This window comes from Scylla paramamosain, chromosome 24 (genome assembly GCF_035594125.1).
Source record: "Scylla paramamosain isolate STU-SP2022 chromosome 24, ASM3559412v1, whole genome shotgun sequence".
Lineage (NCBI taxonomy): Eukaryota > Metazoa > Arthropoda > Malacostraca > Decapoda > Portunidae > Scylla > Scylla paramamosain.
Window position 1 is genome coordinate 12,587,125 of NC_087174.1, and position 21,251 is coordinate 12,608,375.

General features: G+C 42.7%; 1 protein-coding gene across 1 annotated transcript in view; it reads right to left on the reverse strand.

Moving 5' to 3' along the window:
- LOC135112913 (titin-like) overlaps positions 1 to 21,251 on the reverse strand; it is a 190,835-nt gene that overhangs the window by 20,750 nt on the left and 148,834 nt on the right. Inside the window, exons 77-78 of the mRNA XM_064027865.1 lie at positions 1,578 to 20,636; positions 581 to 628 (exon numbers count right to left, since the gene is read on the reverse strand). Coding sequence (XP_063883935.1) covers positions 581 to 628; positions 1,578 to 20,636 — 19,107 coding nt within the window. The remainder of the gene's footprint in view (positions 1 to 580; positions 629 to 1,577; positions 20,637 to 21,251) is intronic.

Below are 21,251 nucleotides of genomic sequence, written 5' to 3' on the forward strand. Positions count from 1 at the left end.
GGAAATTTGGCTGTGTGTATCTTGATGGCAGTTAGTGACTCAGTGTTTCACAAACTTTGCACATGAAGTATTCTGTTCTTTGTTTATCAAGATGAGATCTGTGTTACACTCACTAGGACAACAATAAAGGCATGTGCACATACAATAGTCTACTACAGAGGAACATCTGGGTGGGAAAATCCTCATTATAGTTTTTGATTTTGATAACGTTTACATCTTGTAAGTGTATTTAGTACAAAATTTTGTGGAAATTTAATCCATGTATGAAGCACATAATGATACTTCTGATCTTTATTTGATACCCATAATAAAAGTCTGATTCAGTTGGAGATAAGAGAGTCTTGCTGTTTTGGAACAATTTCAGTTCATCAGCACTTTGAGTTATAAAATATTACAAAAAGAAGTTGCTCTGGAAACAGAAAAAAAATAAAACAAATAAATAAAACTAAAATAATAACAGGCACATAAGAGCATGTGGCCCATTCAGGTTATGTTGGGTCCTCAGGTTATGTTGGGTGAGTAATAGCATGTCAATAGTAAACCATGAATGCTGTTAGGTTGTACCCATGTGTGTGTTTACCTTCTGTTGGTGATTGTGCTGGCACCTTTATGTGCAATTGGACATCCTCTGCAAAGTGTGAGATGAATGTGAACACACTGTATCTTATGTTCAGTGTGGTTATACATCATATGCATCTCCTATGGTAAAAATAATCTACCTTTTATGAAACATGACATGTAAAAATATTCATCAATTACTGTATTATACAAGGATAATAAGAAAATATACTCCTCTACAGTATGCACTTTGCAACTATACAAGTCTATTACCTGAAAAAGAATAACATTAGGTATTAATGCTAAAAAAAATATATATAGAAATTAATGTGAAAACAGAAATAATAATGGCAATCATAATAATAATAATAATAATATTAATAATAATAATAGTAATAATAATAATAATAATAATAATAATAATAATAATAATAATAATAATGATAATGAATGAGAACAATAAAACACTAGAAAATAGAAACAATGAATGCAACACAACTATAAAGGCAGAAGCACCATGCTGAAATAGTAAAAAACATTGAAGAGAAGAAAAGCAAATAAATTGACTGAGTGCTGGCTAGGGATACAAGAGAGAGAGTACTACCTCTCCCACCAAAACCCTGCAGCCTTTCAGTCACAAGCTGAGCCACATCCCAAAGTTGCTCATACCCAAAATACATATAAAATAAGAAAGGCATCAGCTTTAAAGTGAAGCTGATTGGAGAAAGGAGGGCAGACGTGTGAGGGTGACACAATATATTACTTGCCTTGGCTTTCACTGCCTTGGACAAGTAATGTTTTCAAATTGTCACCCACATGTCCACTAATACGACTCGAAACAAAGAGAAATAATGCGAATACATTAAGAGTACAAAGTCATTACGCGTGTTACGTATGGTTAGCGAATAATGGAAATAAAACCCATAACAAAATAGAAATAATAATAACCAAAGTAAAGAACCAAATAATACCGAGGTGAGTATATTAGAAGCGATGAAACCTTTCCAAGTTTTGCTAACCTTGAGTGAAGACCGGAGGCTCTTTGGGTACAGGGGGAGGCTTCACCTTGTGGGTGGTTTCAACTTCCTCCACCTCATGCTTCTCATACCTTCTCTTTGTGAGGTCAAATGTAAACTGAGTTTCACCTTCGTCGCTTGGTTCTTCTTCCTTTGGCCTCTTGGGTTTGATTTTGAAGACTTCTGTGACCACCTCTTCTTCCTCAACGGGCTCAGGTTTCCTTGTAATGGTCACACCTGTCTCCTCCTCCTCCTCTTCCTCGACCTTGTACGCCGGCTTCTTCTTCTTGGGACGCTTGATTTGGAACACTTCCTGGATATCCTCCGGTGACTTTGGCTCTTCCTCTGGCTCTTTAGCTACCTTCTTCTTGATGGTAACCTTCTCCTCACCCTCTTCAGTCACCTTCTTTGGCTTCTTCTTCTTAATCTTGACAGTTTCCTCAGGCACTTCAACCCCATCCTTAAACACCTTCTTGATCACAGTTAGTTCATCTATTTCCTCAATGACAACACCTGGTTCTGGTTCCTCTTCAGCTGGGAGTGTCATTTCTGACTCAAAGGTTTCTTCCACAACAGAGTACTTCTTCTTTGGCCTCTTCATTTTAATCTGCACCTCTTCAGTTGTTTCTTCCCTCTTGAAGTCTTCTGCTGGTTTAATCTTTATCTCCACTTCCTCTGAAATCTCATGTCTTTCTTTTGGTTTTGGTTTTGGCTTCCTCTTGAGGGTGACAGTCTCACTTACTTGGCTAGGTGCTTCTTCCTCTGGCTGTTCTTCTTCCCTTGGCTTTCTCAATGTAAATGCTTCTTCAACCTCTTCCTCAACAACAATTGGCTTCTTCTTCTTTGGCTTCATCTTAATGCTAACTTGTTCTGTCACTTCCTCTTGTACTGTTGGTTCAGGTGATTTTTCTTTGATGGTCACTTCTGTCACCTCTTCCTTAGGTTCCTCTGGCTTCTTCTTTTTGGGTTTCTTAATCGTAATTTGTTCTGTAGGCTCCTCTTTCTCATCTTTAGGCTCTTCAGGCTTCTTAATAACCACTTCTTCTTCCACAGTTTCTTCCTTTTTGGAAATCTTCTTCTTGGGCTTCTTCTTTATAACAACAGTTTCTTCTGGTTCCGGAGATTTTTCCTCAACTTCATCCTTCTTCACTATCACAGTCTCTTCTGATACAACCTCCTCAGTGACAATGGATTTCTTTTTCTTTGGTTTCAACTTGATCTGAACCTCTTCACTCAACTCTTCAATCACCTGTTCCTCTGGTTCTTCTCTGCGGATTGTTACCTCCTCTGTAACTTCCTCAGTCACCTCCTCCTTCTTCTTCTTCTTAGGTTTCAATTTGATAACTTCCTCCTTCACTTCTTCTGGCTCTTCTATCTTCTTAATGACCACTTCTTCGGTAACCTCTTCCTTCTCTGGTTCAGGCTTCTTCTTTGGTTTCTTCTTTATTGTTACTTCTTCAGTAACCTCCTCAACAACAGCTTCTTTAGGCTCCTCAAGCTTCTTCTTCTTAGGTTTCTTCACAGTTACTTCTTGTGTAATCTCCTCCTCAGGTTCCTTCTTCTTCTTGGGCTTCTTGATGACCACAGTTTCCTCTTGTTCTGGGGACTTCTCCTTAACTTCCTCCTCCTTCACTGTGACAGTCTCCTCTGAAATAACTTCCTCAACAATTGACTTCTTCTTCTTTGGTTTCAGCTTGATCTGAACTTCTTCACTTATCTCTTCAATCACCTGCTCCTCTGGTTCTTCCTTGCGTATTGTTACCTCCTCAGCAACTTCCTCAGGCTTCTTCTTCTTGGGTTTTTTCAGTGTAATTTGTTCTGTGGGCTCCTCCTTTTCTTCCTTAGGTTCCTCAGGTTTCTTAAGTACAACCTCTTCCTCTGGTTCTTCCTTTTTGGGAATCTTTTTCTTGGGCTTCTTTAGGACCACAGTTTCCTCTTTTTCAGGTGACTTCTCCTTAACTTCTTCCACCTTCACTGTGACAGTCTCCTCTGAAATAACTTCCTCAACAATGGACTTCTTCTTTGGTTTTAACTTGATCTGAACTTCTTCACTGATCTCTTCAATCACTTGTTCCTCTGGTTCCTCCTTGCGTATTATTACTTCCTCTGCAACTTCCTCAGGCTCCTTCTTCTTCTTCTTGGGCTTCAGCTTGACAACTTCCTCTTTCACTTCTTCCTCCTCTTCTGGTCTCTTCTTCACAATCACTTCTTCAATAACCTCCTCCTTTTCTGGCTCAGGCTTCTTCTTTGGTTTCTTCTTTATTGTTACTTCTTCAGTAACTTCCTCAACAACAGCTTCCTTAGGCTCCTCAAGCTTCTTCTTCTTAGGTTTCTTCACAGTTACCTCTTGTGTAATCTCCTCCTCAGGTTCCTTCTTCTTTTTGGGCTTCTTCTTGATGACCACAGTTTCTTCTTGTTCTGGAGACTTCTCCTTAACTTCCTCCTTAACCTCTACAATCTCCTCTGCAATAACTTCTTCAACAACTGACTTCTTCTTCTTTGGTTTCTTCATGATTGTCACTTCCTCAGTAATCTCCTCAGTGACCTTCTTGGGCTCAATCATTTCTATCACCTCTTCCTCAGCCTTCTTAATGATGACCTCCTCCTCTGGTTCTTCCTTTTTGGGAGCCTTCTTCTTGGGCTTCTTCAGGACCACAGTTTCCTCTTGTTCTGGAGACTTCTCCTTAACTTCCTTCACCTCTACAGTCTCCTCTGAAATAACTTCCTCAGCAATGGACTTCTTCTTTGGTTTCAGCTTGATCTGAACCTCTTCATTTATCTCTTCAACCACCTCTTCTTCCGGTTCTTTGCGCACTATCACTTCCTCTACAACTTCCTCAGACTCCTTTTTCTTTTTCTTGGGCTTCAGCTTGATAACTTCCTCTTTCACTTCTTCTGGCTCTTCAGGTTTCTTCTTCTTTGGTTTCTTCATGATTGTCACTTCCTCAGTAATCTCCTCAGTGACCTTCTTGGGCTCAATCATTTCTATTACTTCTTCCTCAGTCTTCTTAATGATGACCTCCTCCTCTGGTTCTTCCTTTTTGGGAGCCTTCTTCTTGGGCTTCTTCAGGACCACAGTTTCTTCTTGTTCTGGTGACTTCTCTTTAACTTCCTCCACCATGACAGTCTCCTCTGATGTAATTTCCATTTTCACTTCTTCCTCCTCTTCGGGCCTCTTCTTCACAATCACTTCTTCAATAACCTCTTCCTTCTCTGGCTCAGGCTTCTTCTTTGGTTTCTTCTTTATTGTTACTTCTTCAGTAACTTCCTCAACAACAGCTTCCTTAGGCTCCTCAGGCTTCTTCTTCTTAGGTTTCTTCACAGTTACCTCTTGTGTAATCTCCTCCTCAGGTTCCTTCTTCTTCTTGGGCTTCTTCTTGATGACAACAGTTTCTTCTTGTTCTGGAGACTTCTCCTTAACTTCCTCCTTAACCTCTACAATCTCCTCTGCAATAACTTCCTCAACAATTGACTTCTTCTTCTTTGGTTTCTTCATGATTGTCACTTCCTCAGTAATCTCCTCAGTGACCTTCTTGGGCTCAATCATTTCTATCACCTCTTCCTCAGCCTTCTTAATGATGACCTCCTCCTCTGGTTCTTCCTTTTTGGGAGCCTTCTTCTTGGGCTTCTTCAGGACCACAGTTTCCTCTTGTTCTGGAGACTTCTCCTTAACTTCCTTCATCTCTACAGTCTCCTCTGAAATAACTTCCTCAACAATGGACTTCTTCTTCTTTGGTTTCAATTTTATCTGAACTTCTTCACTTATCTCTTCAACCACCTGTTCTTCTGGTTCTTCTTTAACTTCTTCAGGCTCCTTCTTCTTCTTCTTTGGTTTCAGTTTAACAACTTCCTCCTTCACTTCTTCCTCCTCTTCTGGCTTCTTCTTCTTTGGTTTCTTCTTGATTGTAATTTCTTCAGTAATCTCTTCAGTAACCTTCTTGGGCTCAATCACTTCTATAACCTCCTCTTCAGCTTCCTTAACTATTACCTCTTCCTCTACCTTTTCCTTCTTATCTATCTCATCTTCCTCAACCACTTGTACAACCTTCTTTTCCTTCGATGGACCCTTCAGTACTATGACATCTTCTTGGTCAGCTCGAAGAAGCTCCTCTGTTACTGTCACCTTAGCTGTATCTTCCTTAGCCTTAGCTTCTGTGAATGAATCTGGGGCAAGTTCTGTAGATATTTCAAATACTTGAAGGGAATCTTTTCGTCGTGGAATGGTAACAACTGCAGTTTCTTCCTTTTGTTTTGGAGTAGGCATTTCTTGTGTTTGGTCTTCAACTTGTACTTCACTCACTGAGAATGGTTCCTGTGGACTGACAACTGGTTTTGCTGTCTCAGTTTTTGGTTTTTGTTCCTTGATGTCTCCAGGTAACTCCTTGACATTAATTTCTTCAACAGATATAGAGTCTCGTGGTGACCAGATTGACCTAGCTTTTTCTGTTTTTGGTTTCTCTTCTTCTATGTCTTCATGTGATTCCTTTACTGCCACTTCTTCAATAGTGACTGATTGGTGAGGTGCAAACATTGAGGTAGCTTGCTCTATCTGCAACTTGAGCTCCTCCAATGCTCCTGAAATGCCCTTTACTAAGACCTCTTCAACAGAAATAGACTCCTGCTCAGGGAACACTGACACAGCCTTTTCAGACTTTGGTTTTTTATCTGGAAGGTCTGAAGGAGCATCTTTTACTGAAACCTCTTCAATGGATAATGGCTCATGAGGAGATACTGTTGGTACAGCCTTTTCTGTCTTTGGCTTATGGTCAGCAATATCTTCAGGAGCTTCCTTCACTGAGACCTCCTGGACAGCAATGGACTCTTGTTCAGACCACACTGATGTAGCCTTCTCTGTCTTAGGCTTCTTGTCTTTGATTTCTTCTGGCTCCTCTTTGACAGTAACTTCCTCCACAGTAACTGATTCATGAGGTGCTATGGAAGTGGTGGCTTGCTCAGTGGTGAGTTTCAGGTCTTTCAATGAGCCAGGTGCTTCCTTAACAGAAACCTCTTCCACAGAGATTGATTCCTGTTCTGACAGAATCGATGTGGCTTGTTCAGTCTTGGGTTTTTCCTCCTTCACTGTACCAGGAGCTTCTTTGACAGATACTTCCTGAACTGAAACAGATTCTTGTTCTGACCAAACAGAAGTTGCCTTTTCAGTTTTCAGCTTCTGGTCAGCCAGATCAGATGGAGCTTCTTTGACCAAAATTTCCTGGACAGAAATTGACTCCTGTTCTGAAAGGATAGATTTTGCTGTCTCCTCCTTGGGCTTCTTCTCAGCCATATCTCCAAAGGTTTCCTTCACTGTGACCTCTTGTACAGTAATAGATTCATGAGGAGAAACAATGGAAGTGGCTTGTTCTGTCTTTGGCTTCCTGTCCTTCATATCACCAGGAGCTTCTTTAACTGAAACTTCTTCAACAGTGATTGACTCTTGTTCAGACAAAATGGAAGTGGCTTTGTCTGATATGGGTTTCTTCTCAGTAATATCTCCAGAGGTTTCCTTCACTGTGACCTCTTCCACAGTGATAGATTCATGAGGAGAAACAATGGATGTGGCTTGTTCTGTTTTTGGCTTTCCATCTTTCATGTCTCCAGAGGTTTCCTTCACGGTGACCTCTTGTACAGTAATGGATTCATGAGGAGAAATGATGGAAGTGGCCTGTTCTGTCTTCGGCTTGGCTTCTTCCATGGTGCCTGGAGCTTCCTTAACTGATACCTCCTGAACAGAAATGGACTCCTGTTGAGAGAAAATAGAAGTAGCCTGTTCTGTTTTAGGTTTATACTCACTGAAATCAGAGGGAGCCTCCTTGATGGACACTTCCTCCACTGTGAGTGATTCATGTGGAGAGATGACTGAGGTGGCTTGTTCAGTCTTGGGTTTGGCATCTTTCATGGTTCCAGGAGCCTCCTTTACTGACACCTCAGCAACAGAAATGGATTCTTGCTCTGAGAAGATAGATGTTGCCTTCTCAGACTTGGGTTTCTTCTCACTAATGTCTTCTGAAGTTTCCTTCACTGTGACCTCTTGTACAGTGATGGATTCAAGAGGAGAAATGACAGAAGTGGCCTGCTCTGTCCTGGGCTTGGCTTGTTGCATGGTGCCTGGAGCTTCCTTGACTGATACCTCCTGAACAGAAATGGACTCCTGCTCTGACCAAATGGAAGTAGCTTTCTCTGATTTAGGTTTATGCTCACTCAATTCAGAAGGAGATTCTTTGACTGATACTACCTGCACTGAAAGAGACTCATGAGGGGTAATAACTGAGATAGCCTGCTCAGTCTTGGGTTTGGCATCCTTCATAGTTGCAGGAGCCTCCTTTACTGACACCTCTGCAATAGAAATTGATTCTTGTTCAGATAAGATAGATGTAGCTTTGTCTGATTTGGGTTTATGTTCAGTGATGTCTGCAAAGGTTTCTTTAGCTGTAACCTCCTGAATTGTGAGAGACTCATGTGGAGAGACAGTGAATGTGGCCTGTTCAGTCTTGGTTTTTCTGTCCTTCATGTCACCGTGAGATTCTTTAACTGACACCTGGTGTACAGATATGGATTCTTGTTCTGAGAGAATGGATGTAGCTTTTTCTGTTTTGGGTTTCTTTTCTGTAATGTCTCCAGAAGTCTCCTTGACTGTAACCTCATGTACAGTGAGAGACTCGAAAGGAGAAATTTTGGACATGGCCTGTTCTGTTTTGGGTTTAGTGTCATCAAAATCACCAGGAGTTTCTTTAACTGTAACTTCTTCTACATTTAGAGATTCATGAGGAGATATGATGGAAGTGGCTTGTTCTGTCTTTGGCTTGGCCTCTTCTATGTCACCATGAGCCTCCTTGACTGTCACCTCTTGTACAAAGATGGACTCTTGTTCGGATAAGATGGAAGTTGCTTTGTCTGTCTTTGGTTTCTTCTCGCTAATGTCCCCAGAGCTTTCCTTCACTGTGACCTCTTGTACAGTGATGGATTCGTGAGGAGAGATTATGGAAGTGGCCTGTTCTGTCTTGGGCTTGGCTTGCTCCATGGTGCCTGGAGCTTCCTTGACTGATACCTCCTGAACAGAAATGGACTCCTGCTCTGACAAGATTGAAGTAGCCTGTTCCTTTTTAGGCTTACATTCATTAAAGTCAGAAGGAGCTTCCTTGATGGACACTTCCTCCACTGTGAGTGGTTCATGTGGAGAGATGATTGAAGTGGCTTGCTCAGTCTTGGGTTTCATATCCTTTACTTCACCAGGAGCCTCCTTTACTGACACCTCCTGTACAGAGATTGATTTCTGCTCAGACCAAATGGAAGTTGCCTTTTCTGTCTTTGGCTTATGGTCAGCAATATCTTCAGGAGCTTCCTTCACTGAGACCTCCTGGACAGCAATGGACTCTTGTTCAGACCACACTGATGTAGCCTTCTCTGTCTTGGGCTTCTTATCTTTGATTTCTTCTGGCTCCTCTTTGACAGTAACTTCCTCCACAGTAACTGATTCATGAGGTGCTATGGAAGTGGTGGCTTGCTCAGTGGTGAGTTTCAGGTCTTTCAATGAGCCAGGTGCTTCCTTAACAGAAACCTCCTCCACAAAGATTGATTCCTGTTCTGACAGAATCGATGTGGCTTGTTCAGTCTTGGGTTTTTCCTCCTTCACTGTACCAGGAGCTTCTTTGACAGATACTTCCTGAACTGAAACAGATTCTTGTTCTGACCAAACAGAAGTTGCCTTTTCAGTTTTCAGCTTCTGGTCAGCTAGATCAGATGGAGCTTCTTTGACCAAAATTTCCTGGACAGAAATTGACTCCTGTTCTGAAAGGATAGATTTTGCTGTCTCCTCCTTGGGCTTCTTCTCAGCCATATCTCCAAAGGTTTCCTTCACTGTGACCTCTTGTACAGTAATAGATTCATGAGGAGAAACAATGGAAGTGGCTTGTTCTGTCTTTGGCTTCCTGTCCTTCATATCACCAGGAGCTTCTTTAACTGAAACTTCTTCAACAGTGATTGACTCTTGTTCAGACAAAATGGAAGTGGCTTTGTCTGATATGGGTTTCTTCTCAGTAATATCTCCAGAGGTTTCCTTCACTGTGACCTCTTCCACAGTGATAGATTCATGAGGAGAAACAATGGAAGTGGCTTGTTCTGTCTTTGGCTTCCTGTCTTTCATGTCACCATGAGATTCCTTCACTGTGACCTCTTGTACAGAAATTGATTCCTGTTCAGACAGAATAGAAGTTGCTTTGTCTGTCTTTGGTTTCTTATCAACAACCTCTCCAGAGGTTTCCTTAACAGTAACTTCTTGTACATTTACAGATACATGAGGGGCAATAATTGATGTGGCTTGTTCTGTCTTTGGCTTGGCCTCTTCTATATCACCATGAGCCTCTTTGACTGTGATCTCTTGTACAAAGATGGACTCTTGTTCGGATAAGATGGAAGTTGCTTTGTCTGTCTTTGGTTTCTTCTCACTAATGTCACCAGAGGTTTCCTTCACTGTGACCTCTTGTACAGTGATGGATTCATGAGGGGAAACAATGGAAGTGGCTTGTTCTGTTTTTGGTTTCCTGTCTTTCATGTCACCATGAGATTCCTTCACTGTGACCTCTTGTACAAAGATGGGCTCTTGTTCAGACAGAATAGAAGTTGCTTTGTCTGTCTTTGGTTTCTTCTCACTAATGTCTCCAGAGGTTTCTTTCACTGTGACCTCTTGTACAGTGATGGATTCATGAGGAGAAATGATGGAAGTGGCTTGTTCAGTCTTGGGCTTGGCTTGCTCCATGGTGCCTGGAGCCTCCTTGACTGATACCTCCTGAACTGAAATGGACTCCTGTTCTGACAAAATTGAAGTAGCCTGTTCCTTTTTAGGTTTATGTTCACTGAAGTCAGTGGGAGCCTCTTTGATGGATACTTCCTCCACTGTGAGTGATTCATGTGGAGCAATGCCCAAAGTGGCTTGTTCAGTCTTGGGCTTGGCATCCTTCATGGTTCCAGGGGCCTCCTTTACTGACACCTCGGCAACAGAAATGGATTCTTGCTCTGAGAAAATAGATGTCGCCTTCTCAGACTTGGGTTTCTTCTCGCTAATGTCTCCTGAAGTTTCCTTCACTGTGACCTCTTGTACAGTGATGGATTCATGGGGAGAAACAATGGAAGTGGCCTGTTCTGTCTTTGGCTTCCTGTCTTTCATGTCACCATAAGATTCCTTCACTGTGACCTCTTGTACAGAAATTGATTCCTGTTCAGAAAGAATAGAGGTTGCTTTCTCTTTCTTTGGTTTTCTGTCAGCAACTTCTCCAGGAGTTTCCTTGACAGTAACTTCTTGTACAGTCACTGATACATGAGGAGAAATTATTGAAATTGCTTGTTCAGTCTTTGGTTGGGTGTCTTTGACATCACCATGAGCTTCCTTGACTGTCACTTCTTGTACAAAGATGGATTCTTGTTCAGATAAAATAGAGGTGGCTTTGTCTGTCTTTGGCTTCTTTTCAGATATATCTCCAGAAGTTTCCTTCACTGTGACCTCTTGCACAGTGATAGATTCATGAGGAGAAATGATGGAAGTGGCCTGTTCTGTCTTTGGCTTCCTGTCTTTCATGTCACCATGAGATTCCTTCACTGTGACCTCTTGTACAGAAATTGATTCCTGTTCAGACAGAATTGAAGTTGCCTTGTCTGTTTTAGGCTTCCTCTCAGCAATGTCTCCAGAAGTTTCCTTCACTGTGACCTCTTGTACAGTGATAGATTCATGAGGAGAAACAATGGAAGTGGCTTGTTCTGTCTTTGGCTTCCTGTCTTTCATATCACCATGAGATTCCTTCACTGTGACCTCTTGTACAAAGATGGACTCTTGTTCAGATAAGATGGAAGTTGCTTTGTCTGTCTTTGGTTTCTTCTCACTAATGTCACCAGAGGTTTCCTTCACTGTGACCTCTTGTACAGTGATGGATTCATGAGGGGAAACAATGGAAGTGGCTTGTTCTGTTTTTGGTTTCCTGTCTTTCATGTCACCATGAGATTCCTTCACTGTGACCTCTTGTACAAAGATGGGCTCTTGTTCAGACAGAATAGAAGTTGCTTTGTCTGTCTTTGGTTTCTTCTCACTAATGTCTCCAGAGGTTTCTTTCACTGTGACCTCTTGTACAGTGATGGATTCGTGAGGAGAAATGATGGAAGTGGCCTGTTCTGTCTTGGGCTTGGCTTGCTCCATGGTGCCTGGAGCCTCCTTGACTGATACCTCCTGAACAGAAATGGACTCTTGTTCTGACAAAATTGAAGTAGCCTGTTCCTTTTTAGGTTTATGTTCACTGAAGTCAGTGGGAGCCTCTTTGATGGATACTTCCTCCACTGTGAGTGATTCATGTGGAGCAATGCCCAAAGTGGCTTGTTCAGTCTTGGGCTTGGCATCCTTCATGGTTCCAGGGGCCTCCTTTACTGACACCTCGGCAACAGAAATGGATTCTTGCTCTGAGAAAATAGATGTCGCCTTCTCAGACTTGGGTTTCTTCTCGCTAATGTCTCCGGAAGTTTCCTTCACTGTAACCTCTTGTACAGTGATGGATTCATGGGGAGAAACAATGGAAGTGGCCTGTTCTGTCTTTGGCTTCCTGTCCTTCATGTCACCATGAGATTCCTTCACTGTGACCTCTTGTACAGAAATTGATTCCTGTTCAGACAGAATGGAAGTTGCTTTGTCTGTCCTTGGTTTCTTCTCAGTGATGGCTCCAGAGGTTTCCTTCACTGTGACCTCTTGTACAGTGATGGATTCATGAGGAGAAACAATGGAAGTGGCTTGTTCTGTTTTTGGTTTCCTGTCTTTCATGTCACCATGAGATTCCTTCACTGTGACCTCTTGTACAAGGATGGGCTCTTGTTCAGACAGAATAGAAGTTGCTTTGTCTGTCTTTGGTTTCTTCTCACTAATGTCTCCAGAGGTTTCTTTCACTGTGACCTCTTGTACAGTGATGGATTCGTGAGGAGAAATGATGGAAGTGGCCTGTTCTGTCTTGGGCTTGGCTTGCTCCATGGTGCCTGGAGCCTCCTTGACTGATACCTCCTGAACAGAAATGGACTCTTGTTCTGACAAAATTGAAGTAGCCTGTTCCTTTTTAGGTTTATGTTCACTGAAGTCAGTGGGAGCCTCTTTGATGGATACTTCCTCCACTGTGAGTGATTCATGTGGAGCAATGCCCAAAGTGGCTTGTTCAGTCTTGGGCTTGGCATCCTTCATGGTTCCAGGGGCCTCCTTTACTGACACCTCGGCAACAGAAATGGATTCTTGCTCTGAGAAAATAGATGTCGCCTTCTCAGATTTGGGTTTCTTCTCGCTAATGTCTCCTGAAGTTTCCTTCACTGTGACCTCTTGTACAGTGATGGATTCATGGGGAGAAACAATGGAAGTGGCCTGTTCTGTCTTTGGCTTCCTGTCTTTCATGTCACCATGTGATTCCTTCACTGTGACCTCTTGTACAGAAATTGATTCCTGTTCAGACAGAATGGAAGTTGCTGTTTCTGTCTTAGGTTTCTTTTCAGAAATATCTGATGGTGCTTCTTTTACTGATATTTCCTGTACAGTAATTGATTCAAGTGGTGCTATAACTGATGTAGCCTGCTCTTCCTTGGGCTTGGCATCCTTCATGGTGCCAGGTGCTTCCTTCACTGATACCTCTTGAATAGAAATTGATTCATACTGTGAAAGAATTGATGTAGCCACCTCTGACTTGGGCTTCTTTTCAGATATATCCTGTGGTGCTTCCTTGACTGCAACTTCTTGAACTGAGAATGATTCGAGAGTCGAGAATATTGAGGTAGCCTGTTCAGTCTTGGGTTTCATGTCCTGCATTGAGCCTGAAGTCTCCTTAACAGAAACTTCATGAACAGAGATAGATTCTTGAGGAGAAAATACAGATATTGCCTGCTCAGTTTTAGGCTTAGCATCCTTGATATCCCCAGGTGCTTCCTTGACTGATACTTCTTGAATAGTTAGGGACTCAAGAGGAGCAATAATTGATGTAGCTGTAACACTCTTTGGTCTTGATTCATCCACAGATCCAGGGGCTTCCTTAACTGATATTTCTTCAATTGAAATGGACTCCTGTTCAGGTAATACTGATTTAGCTGTTTCTGCTTTTGGCAGCTTAATGGCCTTCTCTTCTGTCACAGTTTCAACGACAACTTCCTGAGATCCTGAGACATGTGTAGCCTGTTCCAGTACAATCTTACCTGTAGCCAGAATGTGTTGTTCAGGTTTTATTATGCCTGGAAGTATGTCAGGATGTTGTTGAGTGACTTGTGTAGAAATGTGTGGTGTGAAATTAAGTTTAGCGTGAGTGGTACCTGAAACGTCGAGTGTAGAAACACTACCCTCCTGTTCACCAATGTCAGGATGGGCAACGTTGGCCAAATGCATGGGAGTGATCACTGGTTTGGCTTTTACATTGTGTACAAATGGTTTTTCACTAACATAAGATTCTTCCTTCATTTCTGCATTAATTTCTGACACTGACACTGACTGCATTTCTTCAACACTTGGAATGGCCATTTTGCCTTCCTCTTTCTTTTCAGATAAGATGTTTCCAGCTTCACTAATGTCGTGCTGCAACACCTCTGCAGCTTGCTGTGTGTTCAGAGTTAGGGTTGCAGTTTTCTTTTCAATCACTTCACTATCAGCCAGTTTCTGCAGGCTGTCTGCAGGTTCAACATTAGTAGAGACTGCCACAACGTGACCAGACACTCGAGCGGCTGCATTGATTTTTGACAGTTCGGGGGCAACAGTATCAAAAGTGTTTTCAGACTCGTGTATTTGGACTTCCTGCACTTGAACTGTATCCTGAGGAATAACATCAGGCCTGGCTCTGCTTCTTGGCGCTTGCCTTTCAAAGCGTTTGGTGATAGGATCTTCAGTTTGTGTCTCTGTGATGAGCAAAGACCAAAACCCAGGTGTTTGGAACTCCTTGGGGACAATGGAAATGGTCTTCTCTCCTTCGTACTCTTCTTCCTTGTGATGCACCATGGCTTCACTAATTGAGGCAGCACTGTGGAGCTCATGGCTGGGGTTAGCTTGCTCTTCCTTCAGTTCTTCCAAAGTGAGAGTGTGTGTGCTTGAATCTGCTGTTACCTCGGATACAGTAAGAGGTTGCAGTGGCTGTATCATATCAGACTCCAAAGAGACAGTTCCTGGCTTTTCTAGTTCAAGTATTCCTTCCTTATCCTTGGTTTCTGTCTCAATTACAGACACAGCTGTCTGAGGGATAAAGAATGGCTTGACCTGTGACTCGATTGGTTTCTGTTCTTGAAGGTCCTTTATGGGGGACTCAGATCGTGTTTCACTAATTTGGAGAGGTGCCTTTGCACTTTCAAATTCTACTTTAGCAAGATCTTCTGTTGGTTTTTCTTGTACATAGATACCTTCCTTTTCATTGATCCCCACATCACAGGATGAGGCAATCTTGTGGGCAAAGAGGGACACTGATGCAGATTCTGAGGGCTGAACTTTGTCTGCAGCCAACTCTGACACACTTGAAGCTATGCATGTTTCCTGCACAACCAGTGGAATATTTGGTGCTTCTGTCTGGCTTGCAAGAGATATTGTAGGGAGTTTACTGGGTTCATGTATTCCTTCCCTTTCATGGAGTATGACTTCTGATACAGTGGCAGTTCTTGTGGAAACCAGTGAACCTGTTCCTTCTTCCGTCTTAGGCTTGGGAGCAGGTTTAAGTTCTGTTGTGGAAGAGTGTGGCTGGACTTCTGAGACAGTGATGGCTTCTCCTGTACTGATACTGCCTTCTGCCAGTTGAGTTTCAGGCTTTTCTTCCTTGTACACTCCTTCTCGTTCATTTGTTATGATGCCAGATGACAGAGCCACTTTTGTTGCCTGTGTAAGCTCTATCTTAGCATTCTCCATAGTAGGTGCAGGCTTCTCCAGCATCTTTCCAATTGCCTCTTCACTTTCTATTTCTGTCACAAGAAGTGGTTCCAGTCCTCCATTTATTTTGGACTTAAGCTGCAGTGGAGTAGGTTTTGGTTCAGTAAATGAACTTTCCTTCTCATGAGTATCTGTCTCCTGTACTGACACTGCCTTCTTTTCCTCAAACCCTGTTGTTGCTTCTCTAGACTGAGGCTTTTCTGGAGCAGGCAAGTCTTTCACAGATGAAGCAGCACAGACCTCCTGAGTGACAGCAGATGGCATGCCCTCCACCATGTCAGTCTTGGCAGTGATCAATGGCAGTTTGTCTGGACTGTACTCTTCCTCTACCTGTGCAGTCTCAATTTCAGTGACAGCTGTGGCATGATAGCCCTTCAAGTCAACAGAAGCAATTTCTCCCAGAGGTGCTTCAATTATGAAATCTTGTGTGCTGTCTTGAACTGTGCTCTGTGTTATGTGTAAGGCTTCATGACCTGGGAGTTGTTCTAGACTTGCAACATGGGAGAATCTTGGAATTTCTTTGAATTCTTCCTCTTTGAAGTTGACTGAAACTTCCGAGACTCGTACAGACTTCTGAGGGATGATTGAGGCACTGGCCATATCTGAGGAAGGTTTGCTCTCTTTCAGATCCCTGAGTGGGGATTGAGCCTTAACTTCTCTAACTTCAATGGAGTATTCACTGCATTCCACTGTTCCTTCCAACTTTACATCTGCTGTCTTAGCAGGCTGGAAGTCCTTCTCTTTCTGATGAGTTTGAGACTCAAGTATTTCAAGAGCCTTTTGTGGAATGAAACTAGATTTAGCTTTACTAGTAAAAAGCTCTGGTTTGCTTAGTTCATCAACTGGTAGCTGAACTTCTGTGTCTGAAACTGCAATTGGATAGAATGCATTCATGTCTATTCCCTCAGCAAACTCCTCTTTGGGTTGCTTGATCTTCAGAGGAGCTTCACTTTCTTGGACTTGTGAAGATGAAATAACAATAGAAGTATTCTTGGAGTGAATAACTTCAGCATGTTCTTCTGTCAACTTTGGCTTAGTCAGCTCACGGATGGGAGACTCTGCCTTCACTTCAGATACAGCAAGTGCTTCCCTCTTGTCATCAGTCTGAGTTGCATGAACCATTGCTGGTTTGTCTGATTTGTATTCCTTATATGTGTCATGCTGCTGAGTCTCAAGGATGCTGAGTGGTACGCTCTCCATCATGGAGGTTTTGGCAGTCTGCTCTTGATCAATGCGAGACTTCCAGGTGGCGGCATCTTCCTGCACATCATGGCCATGGACAGTCAGCGGCTGCAGGGGTTGCTCCTGTGATGGCTTTCCTTGTTGTTGCAAAGCAGTCGGCTGAGTGAAGACATCTTCCTTATCAGCCTTGAAGGTCTCAGATACATGAATATGCCTGTGTTCTTGTACATTTGGCTTGGCCTTCTCAAAGGATTCGCTCACTTTTTCCCATGGTTTTGTGCCTTCTTCTGGCTTTGTCTCAGCAATCATTACTGCTTCTGCTTCTTTCCTAACAGTTGTCTGTTTGGTCATTGCTGATTTTGGAGCCTTTGACTGGTACTGATCCTCTGCATCATGGACCAGAACCTCCTCTGTGAGTGCAACACTTTGCCCTTCAACACCACACTTCAGGTTCTGATACTTTCTGTCTGCTTTCTTAAGGTCTTCAATGGTCTCATGAGCCATTTGTTCAGTAACCTCCAGTGTGTGCTGAGCATCCTGGCCTAAGAGCTTGGCTTTATGTGTAGTTTTCAAGAAATCTGATAAGTTAGCTGTGGATTCTTCAGTCCTGTGGTCAAGTGTTGTTATGGCTTGTAAAGGCTCAACTCTGCCAACAGCCTCCTGAGTATGTATCTTTTCTGCCTCAAATTGAGTGCTTCCTTCCTTCAAGTACACCTCTGAGACTGAGAGGGAGTCATGTTCCATAACAATGAGTTGTTCCTCAGCAGAGTCTGCGGTTGCCCTGGCAGGTCGTTTCAGAGGCGCTGGCTGCTCTTCTGAAAGCCTCTCAGTTATCACAAGTGAATCCTGTAAGTCTTCTGTGACATTTGCTTTAACCTTTTCAGTTTCATCTTCTTGGAAGGTTCCACAAGAATCTGCTAAGTTTGTATCTGTGACCTGTAAAGAGACAGAGGGAATCACATTTGGTTTGATGGTCTGTGTTTTGAAAGGCACCTTGTGACCTTCATGCCAAGGAGCTGGCTCTTCTTGTGCAATATTCTCAGTCACAGTGAGAGAAGCTCGAAGATCTTCAGTGACCTTTGCCTTTACTTCTTCACCTTTTTCTGTTTTTAGAATTGTGTATGAGTCTTCCACTTTAGTGTCTGTGACTGTAAGTGGCTGAGATGACACAAAGTCAGGTTGAATGGTCCGTGTCTTGAAGGGCACCTTCTCTCCCTCCTTCCATGGAGTAGGCTCCTCTTGTGCAATGTTCTCTGTCACAGTCAGAGAAGTTCTCAGATCCTCAGTAACCTGTGCCTTCACCTCTTCACCCTTTTCTGGCTTCAAAATACTGTATGAGTCTTCCACCTTCGTGTCTGTGACTGTAAGTGGCTGTGATGAGACCAGATCAGGCTGAATTTTGTGTGTTTTGAAAGGCACTTTCTCTCCCTCCTTCCATGGAGTTGGTTCCTCATGGGTAATGTTCTCTGTCACAGTCAGGGAAGTTCTTAGATCTTCAGTAACCTTTGCCTTTACTTTTTCACCCTTGTCTGGCTTTAGAATACCGTAGGAATCTTCCACCTTAGTGTCTGTGACTGTAAGTGGCTGTGATGAGACAAAATCTGGTTGAATACTCTGTGTTCTGAATGGCACCTTTTCACCTTCTTTCCAGGGTGTTGGCTCTTCATGGGCAATATTTTCTGTTATGGTGAGTGAAGACCTCAAATCTTCAGTAACATTTGCTGTCACTTCTTCACCCTTTTCTGTCTTCAAAATACTGTAAGAGTCTTCCACCTTGGTGTCTGTGACTGTGAGTGGCTGTGAAGACACAAAATCAGGCTTAATGCTCTGCGTTTTGAAGGGCACCTTTTCACCTTCTTTCCATGGAGTTGGCTGCTCATGGGTAATGTTCTCTGTTACAGTCAGAGAAGTTCTCAGATCTTCAGTAACCTTTGCCTTTACTTCTTCACCCTTGTCTGGCTTCAAAATGGTGTATGAGTCTTCCACTTTGGTGTCTGTGACTGTGAGTGGTTGTGAAGATACAAAGTCAGGCTTAATACTTTGTGTTTTGAAGGGCACCTTCTCTCCCTCCTTCCAGGGTGTTGGTTCTTCATGGGTAATATTCTCTGTCACAGTCAGAGAAGTTCTTAGATCCTCAGTAATGCTTGCCTTTACCTCCTCACCCTTCTCTGTCTTTAGGATAGAATATGAGTCTTCCACCTTGATGTCTGTTACTGTGAGTGGCTGTGATGAGACAAAATCAGGGTGAATATTATGTGTCTTGAAGGGCACCTTTTCACCTTTGCGCCAGGGTGTTGGTTCTTCATGGGCAATGTTCTCTGTTACTGTTATAGAAGTTCTTAGATCCTCAGTAACCTTTGCCTGTACCTCTTCACCTTTCTCTGTTTTAAGAATAGAGTACGAGTCTTCCACCTTGGTGTCTGTGACTGTAAGTGGCTGTGAAGACACGAAATCAGGCTTAATGCTCTGAGTTTTGAAGGGCACCTTCTCTCCCTTTTGCCAGGGTGTTGGTTCTTCATGGGTAATGTTTTCTGTCACAGTCAGGGAAGTTCTCAGATCTTCAGTAACTTTTGCTTTTACCTCTTCACCCTTGTCTGGTTTTAAAATGCTGTAAGAGTCTTCCACCTTGGTGTCTGTGACTGTAAGTGGCTGTGATGAGACAAAATCAGGCTTAATGCTCTGAGTTTTGAATGGCACCTTTTCACCTTCTTTCCAGGGTGTTGGCTCTTCATGGGCAATGTTTTCTGTTATGGTTAGTGAAGACCTCAAATCTTCAGTAACCTTAGCTGTCACTTCTTCACCCTTCTCTGTCTTCAGAATACTATATGAATCTTCCACCTTAGTGTCTGTAACTGTAAGTGGCTGTGAAGACACCAAATCTGGTTTAATGCTCTGTGTCGTGAAGGGTACCTTTTCACCTTTACGCCAAGGTGTTGGCTCTTCATGGGCAATATTTTCTGTTACTGTCAGAGAAGTTCTTAGATCTTCAGTAATATTTGCTGTCGCTTCTTCACCCTTCTCTGTCTTCAGAATAGAGTACGAGTCTTCCACCTTTGTGTCTGTGACCGTGAGTGGCTGTGATGAGACCAGATCTGGTTTGATGCTCTGTGTTTTGAAGGGCACTTTCTCTCCTTTCTGCCAGGGTGTTGGCTCTTCATGGGCAATGTTTTCTGTCACAGTTAGTGAAGTCCTCAAGTCCTCAGTAACTCTTGCCTTCACTTCTTCGCCCTTTTCTGGTTTCAGAATAGAGTACGAGTCTTCCACCTTGGTATCTGTGACTGTGAGTGGCTGTGATGATACAAAATCAGGCTTAATACTTTGAGTTTTGAAGGGCACCTTCTCTCCCTTTTGCCAGGGTGTTGGTTCTTCATGGGCAATGTTCTCTGTCACAGTCAGAGAAGTTCTTAGATCCTCAGTAACCTTTGCCTTCACCTCTTCTCCCTTTTCTGGTTTCAGAATAGAGTACGAGTCCTCCACCTTGGTGTCTGTGACTGTGAGTGGCTGTGATGAGACCAGGTTTGGTTTGATGGTTTCTGTCTTGAAAGGCACTTTTTCACCTTTGCGCCATGGTGTTGATTGTTCCTCTGCAATCTTTTCAGTAACAGTAATTGAGTCCAACAAGTCTTCTTTAATTGTTGCTTTTGCTTCTTTTCCTTTTTCGGTTGTCAAAGAAATGCAAGTGTCTTCAGCTTTAGTGTCTGTTACCTGAAGTGGCTGTGAAGCCACAAATTCAGGAGTAATACTGATAGACTTTTTCAGATGGATCTTTTCTCCTTGTATCCATGGACCTGTTTGTTCCTCGGGGCGATTTTCTGTTACAGTCAGTGAATCTTTGACATCCTCAGTAACAATTTCCTTTGCCTTTTCTTTCTTAGGCTTTGGCTTTTCAAATACTGTTGCTTCTTCCAGTGATACTTCAATAGTCTCACTTCTCTCCCTGGATGGCGTTCGCATGAGCTTTTTGGTTATATCCTCAGACTCTGTTTCTGTGGATATCATGGAAGGAATAATTGTTGAGTTTACAGTTTGATCTTGTATTGTATTGTGTTGGTGGTGTGTGGAAACATGAACCTGGATGACACTAGACACAGGGACAACAGGTTGGACAGCTGTTGAAGAGATTACCATCATATTTGAAGAATCCCTTATTTGAGGTTCAGGGAAAGAAGATATGTGTGACTGAGCCTGTAATGTTGGTGCCTCTTTTGTGCATATGTTCTCACCAAAATCAATCTGATCACTCCTCTCGCTCTCATTATCTTCCTCTACTCGAATAGTGCGCGATCTCAAGTCAGGGTATGACGGTGATGGTCCCACAAATGTCAGTGTTTCTAATACGCTCACTCTCTCAAATTCAAATTTAGACAGTTTGGCTTGACATTTTATGACCTGAGGAATTGGTTTGAGCTCTTCAAGGAACACCTCATTGTTACCACACTCCTCATGATACCTTTCAATTTTTTCAGTCTGAATTGCTGATTGATCACGATGAGTGTTGGATTCCATCTCTGGAATGTGAATGGTGGGAATATTAAGATTTATCTTGCATGCTAAATTAACTTTACTATTGTCTACTCTAAAATCCTCTCATTCCACACCTG